Here is a 15,226-nt window from a genome sequence, read left to right as displayed (position 1 = left end):
CGGGGCTCTAACGTCCCCGCCCCCGCCTCCTCCCTGTACTGTCCGGAACGCCCAGGAGGCAACCCAGGAGGCGCGCCCACCGTTTGGGTTGAGGGACGGGGCTGAGGGCGAAGCTGCGAGACCGGGACCCTAGACGGTGGGGACTTGATGAAGACCCAGCACAGACGAGCGGTTGGCTCAGGAGCGACCCGTGAAGGCCAGGAGCGCCCTGCTGCTCGCGGGGCCGAGGAGCCCGGAGGCTTGGCTTAGGGGAGTTTTGGTCTCCCGAACACTAACACAGCGACCCTGGTCTCAGCCAAGACCGTGCAGGTCGTGCCCCGCCGTTGCAGGGAACGGGCATCGCCAGGCCGTGGATCCTCAACCTTTGCGCCTCTGTGCCGAGTCCACCGCTTGCGCGAGGCTGTCACGGCCCGGCACAGGGACTGGGGCACCTTCTCACTGTTTGCCCCGCACACGGTCAGTCCCGCATGGAGGCTGCATAAGGTCTCTCAAACTTCAGGGCCTGCTGGTCTCCCCGGGGTCGCCCAGCGCGGCCCAAGGCCACCAGGACACAAGGCTACATACACTACCCCTAACCAAAGCTCCGGAGGTCCGGGCCCAGAGGACGCCTCCTGGCTGGAGGGCGCCCCTTACCAAGGTGCCCGCGCTCCTCCCTGGACGCGAAGGGACAGAGATGTCCCTGGAGTCCCAGCGTCCAGGTCTGCGCCGCGGGTGGCTGAAGGGATTCGCGCTCCAACGTGGGGCCCCGGGGTGGGGTAAGAGAGGCTAGGGTCCCGGCACCGGTGGCGGGAACAGTGGCTTCCACAAATCTCCCCAAACCACAATGGGCCCCCATCAGACGCGCCGTGGGCCTGCACACATTCTTCACTAACTCATTCACCCATTCACCCGGGCCACGCTCAGTTGGTGCACAGGGCCTGAGACGGAGTCCCACCGACATGGTCCCCCACTGTAAAGACCAGCATCCGCAGTTAAAGTTCAGTCCCGCACAGGGGCGTTCTCCGGCGCCCTCTGGCGGCCACGCCTCTTGCCAGCTCGAGATGTGGACCCCAGGCTGAGATGGACCACCCCACTGCACTGTGGGGACCCACCCGACTCCCCACGTCTGGGCGTGGGGCAGCCTCCAAAAACTGAAAGCAAGTGGCAGATCCTCCTTATGCTTTGTTGTGGCCACCAAGCCTGTTGGGCAGGGTGTACCGCAGCCCAGAGGAACCCAGGATAGAAGTAAGTGTGGGCCAGGATGCCTGGCTCTCCCCAGCAGTTCATTAGTGTTCACTGAGCACCTACTGTGTGCTAGACATGGGCTCAGTGTGAAAAATGTAAGAAAAAGTAGCAAAACCCTGTTCTCCTGGAGTCTGCATCCTGGGAGAATGGGTAGGATGGAGGCCACAGGGGTCCTTAGTGAAGGTGGGGATGAGGTGGAGGAGAGGGTGAGGGCTTGGAGAGGTGGCCAAGGGCCTGTGCTTTAGGTGTACAACCTCCACAGTGTTAGCGGGTAAACGGCAGTTACAGCCCTGTGCATGCTGGGGGCCTGGTGGAACGGCAGGCCATCAGGCATCTGCCTTCTTCATCTGCTCTGTGCTTGGCCCAGGGAAGACCCCCTTGCAACTTGGGGCAGAGAAACCAGCACCTTCTCCTCTGTTACTCACTAATGTGCCATCTCCATTCATTTCCCATTGGTGAGTCCTGCACTGTTCTGGAGGCCTCCAACAGCATGGACAATTGGGAATCCCAGTCAGGCAGAGCTCCTGTGGGGACAGGTGGTGTGGTGCTGAGCCAGAGGCAGGTGTACTCTGAGTGTTCACACCCCTCCCTGGGGGTAAGTGGTGGGCTTGTGAGGCCACCACATCCGAGATCAGCAGGGCATAACTAGCAAGGTGAAATTAGCTGGTACACTTTCTGAAAGTGCTATCTTTTAAAATATAGATTTATATCTTTATTTCATAAAATAATAAGAAAAGGTATTGGGCTGGGGACTTAGCTCAGTGGTTCTTCCACCTGCCTTGCAAGCCCAAGGTCCCAAGTTTGATCCCCAATACCAAAAAAAAAAAAAAAAAAAAAAAAAAAAAAAAAAAAAAAAAAAAAAAAAGAAAAGAAAAGAAAAAGTATGACTGGAACCATCCAGCTTCGCATTCTAGATGTGACTCAGGATCCATTTCATCTTTTTACATATGTGCTTCAAGCTTTAAAAAGTGAGTCAGTTTGCACCAACATACATGCACAAGCTTAGGCCTTGATGATGTATCAAGAATTCTGACAAAAATTTGGAAAGCCTGAGGTTGTGAAAGCTGTCTGAATAAGAAGGATTTCACACTGTTAGATGCTGTCCAGCCCCTACCCATCTTTAAAAATGAATTATTAGGCCTCAAAATGGTCAAGAAATTATAGCAGTGAGGAAGTGTAGCCAGTCCTGGCTCCACTGTACCAGGAGTGCATGGGTCCCAGGAAGAGTGTCGGGGTCCAGGGGTTTCTGGTGCCCTTGCCCCTGCAAGGTGCTGCTCCAGAAGTTCCCTTGCAGGATGGTGGGGCTCCAGAGATGGGGACATGTGCTCCTTCTCCCTCTCCTCCCCTTCACATGCCTGTGAGCCCTGGGCTGGGTGCAGGCGCAGTGTCCTGGCTGGAACAGTGAGGAAGGTCAGCCCTGGGGCTTGCCACTGTCACTGTGCATGGTGCACTAGTACCATGAGTGGTGCTGTCATGCAGGGCTTCTTCGGCTTCTCCTCTTTGTCACTTGGTTCTCACTCAGGTCATAGAGTAAGTCCTCACTGCAGCTCTGAAGACCAGGCACCCATGGCTCAGCATGGCTGAGAGGCTTGGCAGTATGCCTGGGATATGACACATGTCTGTCACCAGTGTCTGAATCCTGGACCATCAGTCTGAGACCAGTGTCTCTGAATCCTGTACTGTCAGCAGGCCATGGGACCATGCTTGGGGCCATACATCTGTATATGTTCTATGACAGGCACCCAGAGGCCTCTTGGAGTCTGTTACTTAGGGCCAGGGCTTGACCATGTTTTCCTTGACTGGACCCTAAACTGTCTCCAAGAGCTGTTCCAACAACTGCAGGCCACCCTGTGGGAAGAACCCTAGGGAGGCAGAGCTGGGCCCCACAGGCTCTGGAGGCTCACCTGAGTGGACATGTGTAGCTGGCAAATCAGGGGTAGTCTAAGGCGGCCCTGCCCAGAGCCACCTCCCTGGCTAGACACGGGGAGTTTCCTGGGATGTCTCCACACCAGAGGCCAGAGATGATGTTCTAGGGAAAACCAGACCATGGGCCAGGATTTGGGTCTGAGACACCCCTGCCAGCATCCACTCTGTCTGCGTTATGTCCAGAGTCTGTGCAGGAAGGTAGGTCTGGCTCTGTTCTGTTCTGGTCCTAGCTGTGTCCCTGGCCCCATTACCCCTGCTTCAGGGAGAACTGCACCTCATGGCTGGGGCCCCAGTGCAGGGTCAGAGAGCACAGCAGCTGCCCTTTATCCAGGCCTCACTTCAGTTTCAGTTACTTGTCAGTGGGGATCTAAAAATGGAAAATTCTTGAAATAAATATGCACATTTTAAAATTGTGTACAGGTTTTCTGAGTAATGGTGGCATCTCTCTTCCATTCTGTGGAGCCTGGGATATGAGTCACCCCTTTGCCTGGCATATCCACAGGGTATGAGCTACCTACCCAGGCCTTACTTAGATGCCTCCATTATCAGATGGAGAAACCATAGCACACACAGGGTCTTGGACTGAGTCCCCTGTGATTGGGGTGGGGGGTACCGTGTGTCCTGCTGATACTGTCTTGAGGGAGAGTTGCCAGCCTGGGAGTGGGCACAATGCTGATACATGAGGAGCTCAGTGCTGGGCACCTCTGGCCTCCTCTACCACATGCCTGCCCCATGGGACAGCTGTTGTGCTAACCCAACTGGGGACATGGACCTGCCCCACAGCTAATATGGCAGAGTTGGGTTTAGGTCTGCTTTGGAAGACATGCTCCTGGTGAAGGATGGCAGGAGGGTTGCTGTGCAGAATTCAGGGCACTCAGGTAAATTTCAAGTTCAGATCAACACTGTTTCTTAATGTTAGTGTATTTCATGGGATTTACTCATGCTAGAAAGAAGGACCCACTGTTCTTCTGCAAGTCAAGCTTCCTGGGCTTCCTGTAATGAGTCTGGCAACCCTGCTGCAGGCAGCCCCTGTGGGCTCTTGGGCCTGGGCTTAAAGACACATGGATAGGGACTGGCAGGCAGGGTCTGCAGTCTGCCATTTCCTCACTGAAGAGACAGCTTGGGTTTTGTGAGGACAGAGATACTAGAAAGCAGTGCATTAAAGCCATGAGGGATGACTTTTTTTGTTTCCTTTCTGCCAGGATGGTTTAAACAGCACCTGCTTCCACCCTTTCCATACAGAAATTGCTCTAACCTCACCTCAGGCAGGAGTCAGACCTCCACCCTGTGGCCCCACAGAGCTATGTGAGCTACTGATGAACCCACCTTCTTTCTGTCTTAGGTGTGCACGAGCTGCTATGGGGTGGGGAGTGAACCCCAGAAAAGGGGTAGGATAAGCCCCAGCATATCATGGTTATTCTGTGGATCAAAAAAGAGGCCAACAGCTGCTGCTGTAGGCTGTGGAAAGGGACTGGGACTACTGCCTGCACAGCTGGTTCTCACCATTGTCAGAGAAGCTGGAATTCCAGTCTGATTGGCCTTCCTCGTTTGGGAGGAGGGCCTCACACTTCTTTCCCTTCCTACAGGTCTGTGGCAGGGTGCAAGAGTCTTATTGCACAGGTGCACTGGGCCAGGCCACACATAGAGTTGTCCAGAGAGGCATCCAAGGTCAGATTCAAGGTGGAGCCCACTAATAGCCCATCCCAGGGGATGCAAGTGGGATGAGGGCCAAGGTGGGAGGATTTTCATCCCCTTTCACCCAACTGCCCATCCATCTATCTGTGCAATTACCCACATATCTGTCTGCTCACCTACCCAGCCATCTATCCACTGTTATCCATGCATCTGGCCATCACTGTCCATCTACCCATTTACCCATCTCTCCATTCCTCTATTCACCAGTATCTGTAGTTCCATCAATATGCTCACCCATTTATGAATCCACCATCCCTCCATCTTTCCATCTACTACCACCCATGAGTCCATTTATCCACCTACCATCCATCCCTTCTATCCACCTATTCACCCACCTATTCCTCTATCCATCTATTCACCATCATCCACCCAACCACCCATCTACCCGTCCTTCTATTCATCTATCCACCCACATACATCCATCATCCATTGATCCATTATCCATGTATCCCTCCATCCCTCATCATCCATCCACCTATCCCTCTACCCATCCATCCACTACCATTCATAAACCCATTATCCACCCACCATCCATCCTTCTATTCACCCATTCCTTCCTTTATCCAGCTATCCACCACCACCCATCACTAGCCCCCCCATCTGGCTTTCCCCCATCAGCAACTCCACATTCACTTGTTCCTGGTGCTCTAACTCAACAGGCCTTTTCCTTGAGGGCCATAGATGAAGAGACCCAAGTGCCAGTCCTCAAACCTAGACATCATGCAGCAAGCCTTGCCTTGAAGGGCTGGAGCCTTCACTTTTCTCCTGTCAAAGGCATGGCCACCTCTGGAGGGCAGGAGGGCTCCTGGGGATGCCTGCCCAGGTGTGAACGGAGGAGAGCAAGGCTGAGCACACCTCCTCCAGTGCCCATCCCTGAGTTTCCTCTATAAATTAAAAAAAGAAAAAAGAAAAAAGGAAAAACTAGGAAAGAAATGAGCCTTTATTTCTCTGTTTACTCCTTTGCATTTAATGAGCAGTTGTTAACATGACTGAAACCATCTGATGATTTTTACCAAATGGAAAAGTCTCCCCACAGAGGCAATAAAGCAAAGTATTCAGGACCGAGAGGCAGTCATAAAAGGCATTACCCGGCTGTAAACAGAGGCAGTTCGGTGATCTATTACCCTGCTTGGCAGCTCCCAGAGGCTCTGGGATTCCAGGAGTGACTCTAACCCCAGGCGGTATTTACTTCTGCGGCTTCTCAGTGGGTCAGTGTGGGTATAATTCTGTCTCCCAGTTGACCAAAGTTGAGGTTTGGAGCAGGAAGTGCAGGCCCTAAGCACTCTTAATACAGGAGAAGGAGGGTACCTGCCAGGGAGTGCCAAGAAAAGCATACCAGAGGGCCTTGGCAGATGGGGTGACTGTGGACAGAGTGATGGTTGTCCCTGCTCTCCCAGGCCATTATCAGACTGGCCTTCCCTGTGACCCTGATGATGCATTTCTCTGCTATAACTGGCCACAGATTTCTCCTCAGCCAGTCCTTGTCCCATGTGCCACCCTACGATCAGCAGCCCTGGCTGTCTGGTGCCCCTTAGCAGAGGCAACTGTACCCCACAAAGATCTGAAAATCTGAAGGGAATCAAAACTTAACTTGGGGATGGGCCATCCTTTCCCAGGGACCTTGGGCTGAGCTGCTTCTTATGGTACCTGCCTTCTAACACCCGCATTGCAGCCCTGTGCCAGGCAGGTCCCTGGCTTTCAGGGTCAGGGCCCTGTCCCAGCTTCCAGCAGGTTGCAGAGTCAGCCTCTGAATGGCTTGAGAACATCTGTGTCCCTTGTGTCACTGGTCACAGCCTCCAACTCCTGGGTGGGTGAAGCAGGGTGGTCTGCACATCCCCCTCCCTGCTGAAAGAGTGACCGGACCCTCCTCTCCCCCGGCCTGGCTAGGCCAGGTGTGCAGGCCCTGCTGGCTCTGCTGGCCCCAAGTGCATCTGGGGCCAAGAGGATCCCTGCCCATGTACAGCTTGGATCTGTTCCATTCCTGGATAGGAAGAGCAGAGGAACTTGTTTATCTAGGCGGAAATGCTTTGCCTGAGACAGTTTAACCTCTGGCTCCCAGGATGCCAGATGGAAGATGTGTTTCGCTGGCAGATAAGGGAAAGGCAGAGGATGGATTGAGAGCCCCAGGGCATCTCACACCTGCTCCCCACCTGGGCCGGGGAGGGACATGGCCCATGCCCTGAGGTGACCAGCATACCCAGGGTCCTCCCCACCACCTGCTGAAGTAGTGTCAGGACTCACAGGACCACAGCAGCTGTGCATGGATGCTGGTTCAGCCTGGGTAATGGCAGGCAAGGAAGAGGCTGGGCATCTTGGACAGCTGAATCTCCCTCACTCCTGGTTCCGAGGATGGAGCCTCTTGGCCTGTGAAGCCGTAGGTTTGGGTTGCACTGGGGTGCAGCAGGTCACTCAGGGAGGGAGGGTTCTCACCGTGCCCAGCCTGGTCCAGCATGGCTCTGGCTCCAAACCTCCTGGTAGACTGTGTGTCTCCTTGTGCTGAATGACAAGTCCATGCCAAGCTATGGATGCCACTTCTTTAATCCCAGCACCCCCTGCCCTACACCGAGACTTCTTGCCCAGCCCTGTACCTCCTGGACACTCAGGGCCTGCTGTGTCAGGGATGCATCATCCTTGCTTCCATCCCTGTGAAGCTAACGGTGCACAGCTGTCCGCAGCAGCATCTGTCCACACGGACATCAGAGGCCCTGATGACTGCTGCTTCTAAAGGGAACTCCTGAGAGTTTTGGGCAGCCGGCAGGAGAGGGGCTAAGGGCTAAGGCCTGGCTGCTTATGTCCCTCCTGGCGGACATGGGATCTGGGTGCAGGACTTTGTCACTCACTGCCTGTGGGGATGCAGTGAACAACTAGCCCCACTACCCTATCCTTGCTTCCTCCTGGAGGAGTTTCAGCACAGTGTCCTACATAGAACAGGGCAGGCAGCAGCGACAGGTGCCCCTGTCATTGGACAAGGCCTTCTGAAGGAGGGTGAGGCCTACCAACCTCTGCCCAGTATAGAAGGACCAGCAGACTCCAGGGGTGGGGTGGGCTTGGAGGCTGAGGGTGAGCCTGGGGTCACATTGGGGGTAATGAGGAGCCTCAGAGCCACAGTGGTGCAAGGAGCAACCAGTGATCCATGACCTCCAGGTTGCTGAACTGAGACTGGTCTGCAGCAAGGAGCTTCTCTTCTAGCCTCAGAGTCCCTGAATCCCCACCCTGTGGATGCAGGTAGGTCTGTACCTGCAGGAAACAGAAAACGCCCAACTTTCCTGGAGCTCCCATCACAGTGCCCCAGGGAGTGCAGTGCCTGGGCATCTGCCCACTCTTCCCTGCCTGACCACATAGCTGTCTGAGGACATCTGGCAATCTCACCTCTGGGCCACCTCTGGGGCATGGCTGAGCCCACACTCTGTAACCTGGACACCACACAGGTGCCTTGTCCTCTCCTGAACTCTCTGCCCCTCTTCTCCCTCCATCTAGGAGGATCTGGACTTGCCTGCTGGATGGCAGCTGTGGGATAAGAAAACAGTGACAAAGACTCCCTTTGCCAGCACAGAGGTGTCTTAACATGAGGCAGGCTCATGCTGGAGCAGCCTCAGGGAGGCCCCATGTACCCACTGAAGGGTCACTAGAGAGGCAGGACAGCAGGCAGGGCTGCTCCTCTGGTGGGTCCAGCCTCCGACAGGGTGGCAGTCAGCTGAGGACACTGCCATGTTTCAAGCCTGAAGCGTCTTGGTGGGAACCCAGATTCTGTGGCAGAGCCCTTCCACCCTCTCTCAGCACCCTGAGTTAGCAGAACAGCCTGGAGCTGAGCCACTGCATGTGACAGGCTCCCACAGGTGGGCGAATCCTCAGACGGTTGAGGACAGGGTCTTGTGACAGCCAGGGTATCCACGGGAGCTTCAGGGGATCATTTCAGGTGAGTTGTTTGGCTGGGTTAAAGTAATTTTCAGAAAAGTTTATCATGGAAACAGCAGGACATAAACACCTCCCAGCTTGTTGGAGCAGTCTGTGGACAGTGAGGCCCTGAGTTTTTGTGCTAGGGAACACTGCACATCATAGTGAAGGAAGCCCAGGTGCAGAAATGTCCTAATTCTAATGAATAGGCTGGGGAAGGGGGTGCAGGGCCCTGGAATCTCCACTTTGTCTGAAGAGCAGTTGCTGGGGCTAAGGGCTGGTTCCTGGGAGCCTGGCTTGCCCCATGGGCAGGCCTGGCATTGAACCCCCACCCCCACCACATGGACCACAGCGTACCCAGTTGAGATGAGTCAGGACTGTTCCCTAGAGACTTCAGCGCCACGACAGATGCGTGGGAAATGACACCCTGTGCAGCAAGGGCACCTTCTCCACCCTCTCCCTCTCTTGTCCCTCATGTCTCTTGTCACCAGAGCCCTGGCCACCAAGATGTCCTTTCTAGAAGCCAAGAGTTCTTGGATGCAGATTTTAAAGGAAAAATACTCAAGTGTCACCCAAAATTATTTGACAGGAAAATTCCTAGGTTGGCATTCAAAATGCCGCAGAATTGAAACAAATTCCTCCTTGTGAAAGTCAAACCCCTCAGAACCCTCTGCTGCAAGTGGAAGGAAATCAGGGAGCAATTCTGTCAGCCTCAAAAACCAGCTGGGTACTCTTGGCACCCGGAGGCTACTATGGCCCTAGATCAGCAGGTCTTTGCTCCTTACTGCAACCTGCCAGCAGGTTCTAGAGTATTTAGGCAGAGGTACCCTTCCATCCTTGGTCCTGAGGCCCAGCTCAATCCAGCACGGGAGTGGGTGGTGCTGGGGGCTCACACCGCTGCTTTGAAGATTCTGGGGCTCCAGATCCCCACAGCCCCCACCCAGAGCTCACCAAGAACAGCTCTAGCCACCGGCTGCCATGTAGTCCAGCAGTGAGGTCCAGTGTCACCAAGTCCACGCTGGGCCTTTGACTTCAGTGTGTGTGACAGCTTCAGTGTGTGGGGTGCCCATGGACTGGAGAGTGTCTGCTGTGTGTCAGTGCGCTCTGGGACAGACAGACCTCACCAGCAGCAGGCTGCTTCTCTGCCATTTGTTCACCTAAGAGTGAGGCTGTGACCTGGCCCTGAAGCTGCTGAGTGGCCTGCGAGCGCAACAAGCCTTCATCTATTGTGCAGGGCACCCCTGCCGTGCTCCAGCAGGGACCATCACTCCACAGCCTGCCCATGAGACAGACAGACAGATGTGTACTCATCTCCTGCAGGGCCTTTTGCTGCAAAGATGAAGTGTTAAGTATCATCTGTGACATTTTAACTTCTCTGCTGGCCACTACCCAGGCACAGTGACGAGGTCACACATGCAACCACAGGCCAGCTTTGTGCTTCTTTTAAAATTCCCTCCAGCCTAAGAGAACCCTGTGAACAGCCTGACTTCTCTTACCCTAGCTCAGCTCCTATTTTGAGCTGTGGGTTTGTAAACAGGACTCCGACCTTGAAGCTCCAAGAGTCAACCAGACCTTGCACCTGCCCCCCATGACCTCTGCTGGCTGCCTGCCTCGATGCCTGCCAGCCCAGGGTGCCCCAGGCACAGACCAGGCCACTAAATGGACCAAAAGGCAGAGATGGGAGGAGAGAGCTCAGGGAATGTGAGCCTGGGCAGCAAGGACCAGACTGAGAGCATGGTGAGGTGGAAGAGTCTGGAGACCCCCTGGCCTTGCTTCAGTCAGCCCTGGCAACCCCATGGAAGGACCACAGTTGCTTGTTACACAGATGTAGAAATCCTGCCCCTCTGCAGCCTGTGAACAGGGGCGATCCAGGTGCCGGGCATGGTTCCACCCCTCAGGAGGTGGCTGACGGACAGCACTGAAGGCCCACCTCCTGCACCAGGGCTGACCTGACCGACTGCTGTTTAAGCCAGCCAGGGCCTACGGTGGGGAGATTTCAGTGCCCTGTTTCTAAACTCACACCTGATGAGCTGCAGGAGAAGAAAGGGCTATAAAGTCCTGGGGCAGCGGGGAGGTTCAATCCTGCTTGGCCTGGGAGCCTTCTTGGTTTACCTGTCAGGCACAGAATGCCCTTCCTGCAGGCCCCCAGGGAATACCGAGCCATAGAACCAGACAATGGGCCTCCCCCACTGGACCTGGAGACCCCTAGAGAGCCAGTGAGGCTCATTTCCAGGTGCTGGCGTCGTCTGGCATGTGCTTATCTATGGCTACTCACAATGGGGAGGGGAGCAGAAGCCTGAAGGAGGAAAGGTAGGTGCTCTGGTCCCAGCTTCCTAAGGCAGGAGGCCTGGGGGAGGGGTCCTTGTTCCAACTGATCAGAAACAGGTGAGAAGCTGGAGCCAGGAGGGTGTGAAAGCTGGCACAGCTTGTCCTTTGATGCTACTTTGATGTTTTCACTTTTTATGCCTTTTTCCCTCCAGCGCAGGAGGCTGAATCCTTGTGCTGCCTCCCTCTGGTCACAGCAGCTCAGCAACTGGAGGGCAGGCTCTGTCCTGGCAGTGGTGCCTGGGCCTCCCCACTGCTCCTGGGCCAGCTGGTTGTCACCTTCCCTGCAGCAGAGTCCCACAGCAAAGGGTGGATGAGTTACATCACAGAAGAGCCTGTGGCTCACACTCATCCACCCTGCCCAGCCTGAGCTCTGCAGACCTCTGGGTCCACACTGGGTGGGCACCCCAGACCCTCTCTTGCCCCTGCCCCAGTGCCTATGGCTCTTGAGTGGTACCCTCCACTCCCTCTGATAAGACCCATGTGCAGCCTCAGAAGCTTGGATGTTCTGGGAACTGACTGACAAAGCACACTCTCCAGGCTCGTTTCTTCCTGCCTTTCTACAGCCCCACTTGAGATAGGACTGGACACTGTGTTTGTGAACCCTGTCTGCAGTTTTCTTGGTCTGTGCTGCCTTTGGAGGTTGGAATGTACTGGCTTTGGAAGAGACTAACCAGAAGAGGTGAACTGTGTGCATGTAGAGAGCACAGGGGCACTGCGGCTCCAGGTGATGGGGTGACCTGTGAGCACCTCTACTGTCTATGCCTAAGCCTGCAGATTTGTGCTTTCCTGTACTTTTTATCCCTCTGTTCATCTCCTCCTTTTGTGTTTTCTTTCTGCCCACTCTCTGTTTTTCTATTTTTCTATTGTTGCTCTTCTTTCTACTCCTAACCTTCCTAAGTTCCTTCATTTTAGTCACCTATTTAGTAGAATGCAAGTGATTTGGTGTGGCGTTGTTTTGTTGTGCTGGCTGGGGCCTTTTCTCTCCTAAGTGTGGTCCATATGTGTATATGTCCCAGTAAGTTACATGCCTTGGTGTTGCTATGTGGTGCTTTCTTGATCTTGACAATTTTTTTCCTCTCTTCAGGTATGGCCTGAATTCTCCTACCCAAAGACTATCGCCAGTAATTCAAAGGCAATGTCATTGGTTTTAAGTTTTATTTTATAATTTAAAGTGATAAATTTGACTCTAATACTATGAAAATTGATGCCTTTAGCTATATTAGCAAGCCGTAGGATTTGAAGCCTCTTTGGAGTAAGGTCAAATGGGAGCCCTACCTGTACTCAGAAGAATCTGTGAGTCGACTTTGGGGTGTGGGTGTGGCTCTTCGCCTCTGTGGGCCCTCGGTGACCTCAACCCTCTTGCCTGTAAAACTAGGCCCTGAAAAATCAAAGCACTGTGTGGTGAGAGATTCTGCACAGGTCCTTTTGCCAATGCCTGGGTGGATAAGCCCATGTGGGACTCACGCCTCCACAGATCAGCTCCAGCCTCTGCCCTTGGAGCACCCAGGCCACCTCTCCCTCAACAGCACAGGCCCTGGGCTCTGTACCTCTAGGGCACGCCAGAGGGTAGTCCTCATAAGGCTGGCACAAGGTGGGGTCCTTGGGGGTGGTGATCCTTCCTTCCATCTGTAATGAGTTCTCCAGCTCATCGGAGAAATTTTGGGCAGAAATACCCAAATCTACCTGTCTTCTCCTGGATATGAACTTTGAAACTGGAGGAAAGTAGTCTGTCTGTATCTGTGGTTGTCTTTCTGCAGTTTCAGTTAACCACAGTCCATTCTAGTCCAAGCACATTAAATGGAAAATTCCAGGAATAATCGATGGGTTTTAAACTGCATGCCTTTCTGAGTGGCGGGATGAAGTCTTGTGCTGTCCCTTCTCTCCTCCCTGGCACATATGTTGTCCTTCTGTCCAGAGCATCCTCACTGTACATGCTGCCGATCTGTTGCCCTCTTGGTAGCTGTCTTGGTTATCAGAGTGACCGTCACAGTGAAATGTTCAAATGTTCATGTCACATCCGAATGGCAAGTCACAATGCCTGCATTGTCTACCTTCCCTCTCCTGATTTCCATCCTGTGGTCATCACTAGAAGAGTGAGACAATACAAAGGAGAGGGAGAGGGAGAGAGAGAAAAGAGTTCATTGATATGACTTCTAATCACAGTATATTATTATCATTCATTTATGCTATTCTCAGTTACTGTTGCTATAGTCATACAGTCCTTAATTTATAAATTAAGCTATCATAGATAGCAACGTACAGGAAAACATGGTGTATGTAGAGTTCCAGTCTACCAGGGTGTCAGATACCCTCTTGGATAGGGGATGACTTTCCTTCTTGTGCTTGGTAGGCAGGGACAGGATATCGGGTCTCATCAGAGGTGATCCTAGCAGGGGCAGCTGGGTCAGGGGACAGGAGGAAGCCTCTGCCCTCCACTCAGGCAGTGATGACCAGTTTCTGAATCCGTGTCACCACAGCCACCTGCTGCCTGGTCACATGACTCAGTGTGGTGACAGCACAGAACAATTCCACTCCCCTTGTTATGAATGCCCAATCCAAGACCTGTGGCCTTTCATCTTTGTTGTATCTCAGGGCTTTTTCTGTTTGTTTATTTTGAGGTGTAAAAGTTTTAGTTATTTTTTTTTAAACAAGGAGAGAAAAGATAAAAATTATTTTTTAAAAATCAAGCCTTTAAAAACTCTGATATATTTTCTTGGATTGTAGATTTTATAAAAATAAAAAAACCCAGAAATTCTTTAGGAAAAATAATTAATGGCCAATGTTGAAAATGGGATGTTTAACTTCCATTGAAGAAGAACCATTTTTCAGTTTGTAGGGATAGAAAATATACCTTTGTAGCCAAGACACTGTTCCCAGGAGCCCTGGCCATCTGGAGAAGTGGTCCCCACATGAAAATTTAGATTCATGATTGTATTTTAGTGCTTTTGCTTTGGTTTCTCATGAGAAATTTTCTTATTTTGGTGAAGTTATTTAAATTTGAACTAAGCTTGAATGGTGTCCAGAATTCCACATTCTCATTAGAAAGGGTCAGTGCCTTGGCCACATGTGGATGTTCTTCCCTTTTTTTGATGGAGAAAAAATAAAACTTCTGTTCTGTGCTTGATAAGATGGCTTCTAAATTCTATTTAACTTATCCTGAAGATCTTGGTGGAGAAGTCACATTTTTTTCTTTACATTACTTTTCTTTTTCCATTTCCAGCAAGCTAATTGCTGTGGGTGGCTGCTGGGAGCTGATCAGACCCCGGAATATCTGTTGGGAGGGTGATAGGAAATAAAAGAAAGAGACAGAGATAATATTCAATATTTAAGGCAGGACTGGGAGGAATCTGCTTCTAGTAGACAGGCTCAGTGAACTCTATAGTGGACATGTTTTTATTATTCAGCAAGAAGCACAGGGGAGGGAATAATATACTATTCCAGAAACAGTGAGATTAGGGTAGTAAGATAGGGAGCAAGTTTAACATTGCAAAGAAACAAGCTAAGTCCTTCTCCATACCTGGATGCCCGCATTTTATACTGCCTTCAGAATAATGCTATCTTGCCCCAGAAGTGCTGCGCTTATGGCTTTTCCACACAGACAGGAAGTCTGTAACCTTTTACATACTTCTCTGTTCCTGAGGCAAGTCAACACTGAGCCTTGGGACTGTGGCTCCTGTGGCCTGACTCCCACCAATCTATACATATCATGGCTGGTTCCCAGCAGTTCTCCCTTTATGTTTTTGAAACAGCATGACTTATGGTTGAATTGTTTCTAGGTACTGTTGAGTTTTGCTTGCCCTGTGGCAGAAGAACAAGCGATGATGTTCATCACGGCAATGAGCATATTTTCTGGGGTAGGCAGGAGGCCTTGTCTCATCACTAGCCTTTCAGCTCCTGGGTTGTTTTCTTCACTTGTTTCCATGTCATGAGCTTTATTTTCTGTGTGGTCATCAATGGGTGAGGAAATTCCTCTAGGGTCATCTGCGAGAAGGCTTGCACTGACGGGCCTGGCAGCAGCAGACTCCACCACAAATCTGTGAATCTCTTCTGTCTATAGTCACATGTTCTAGGATGGCACTCATAACAGTGTTTCATTATCTCTCAGTACAGAAGCATACCCTCATTCCCACATTATTAACTGCACTGGGCTATTTCACTT

General features: G+C 52.3%; 1 protein-coding gene across 1 annotated transcript; it reads right to left on the bottom strand.

Annotated features, from left to right (window-relative positions):
* Positions 1-7,941: 7,941 nt before the first annotated feature.
* On the bottom strand, positions 7,942-14,598 carry LOC104861235. The gene is made up of 5 exons (XM_010622615.1): positions 14,585-14,598; positions 12,751-12,818; positions 12,343-12,445; positions 11,015-11,348; positions 7,942-8,082 (listed from the first exon to the last, which is right to left on the bottom strand). The coding sequence occupies exons 1-5, from the start codon at positions 14,596-14,598 to the stop codon at positions 7,942-7,944; spliced, it is 660 nt and encodes a 219-aa protein (XP_010620917.1).
* Between the last annotated feature and the right edge of the window lie 628 nt (positions 14,599-15,226).

The sequence above is a fragment of the Fukomys damarensis genome, unplaced genomic scaffold (genome assembly GCF_012274545.1).
Source record: "Fukomys damarensis isolate Sample0158 unplaced genomic scaffold, DMR_v1.0_HiC HiC_scaffold_1, whole genome shotgun sequence".
Taxonomy (NCBI): Eukaryota; Metazoa; Chordata; class Mammalia; order Rodentia; family Bathyergidae; genus Fukomys; species Fukomys damarensis.
This window is presented reverse-complemented; position numbering and strand designations above follow the sequence as displayed.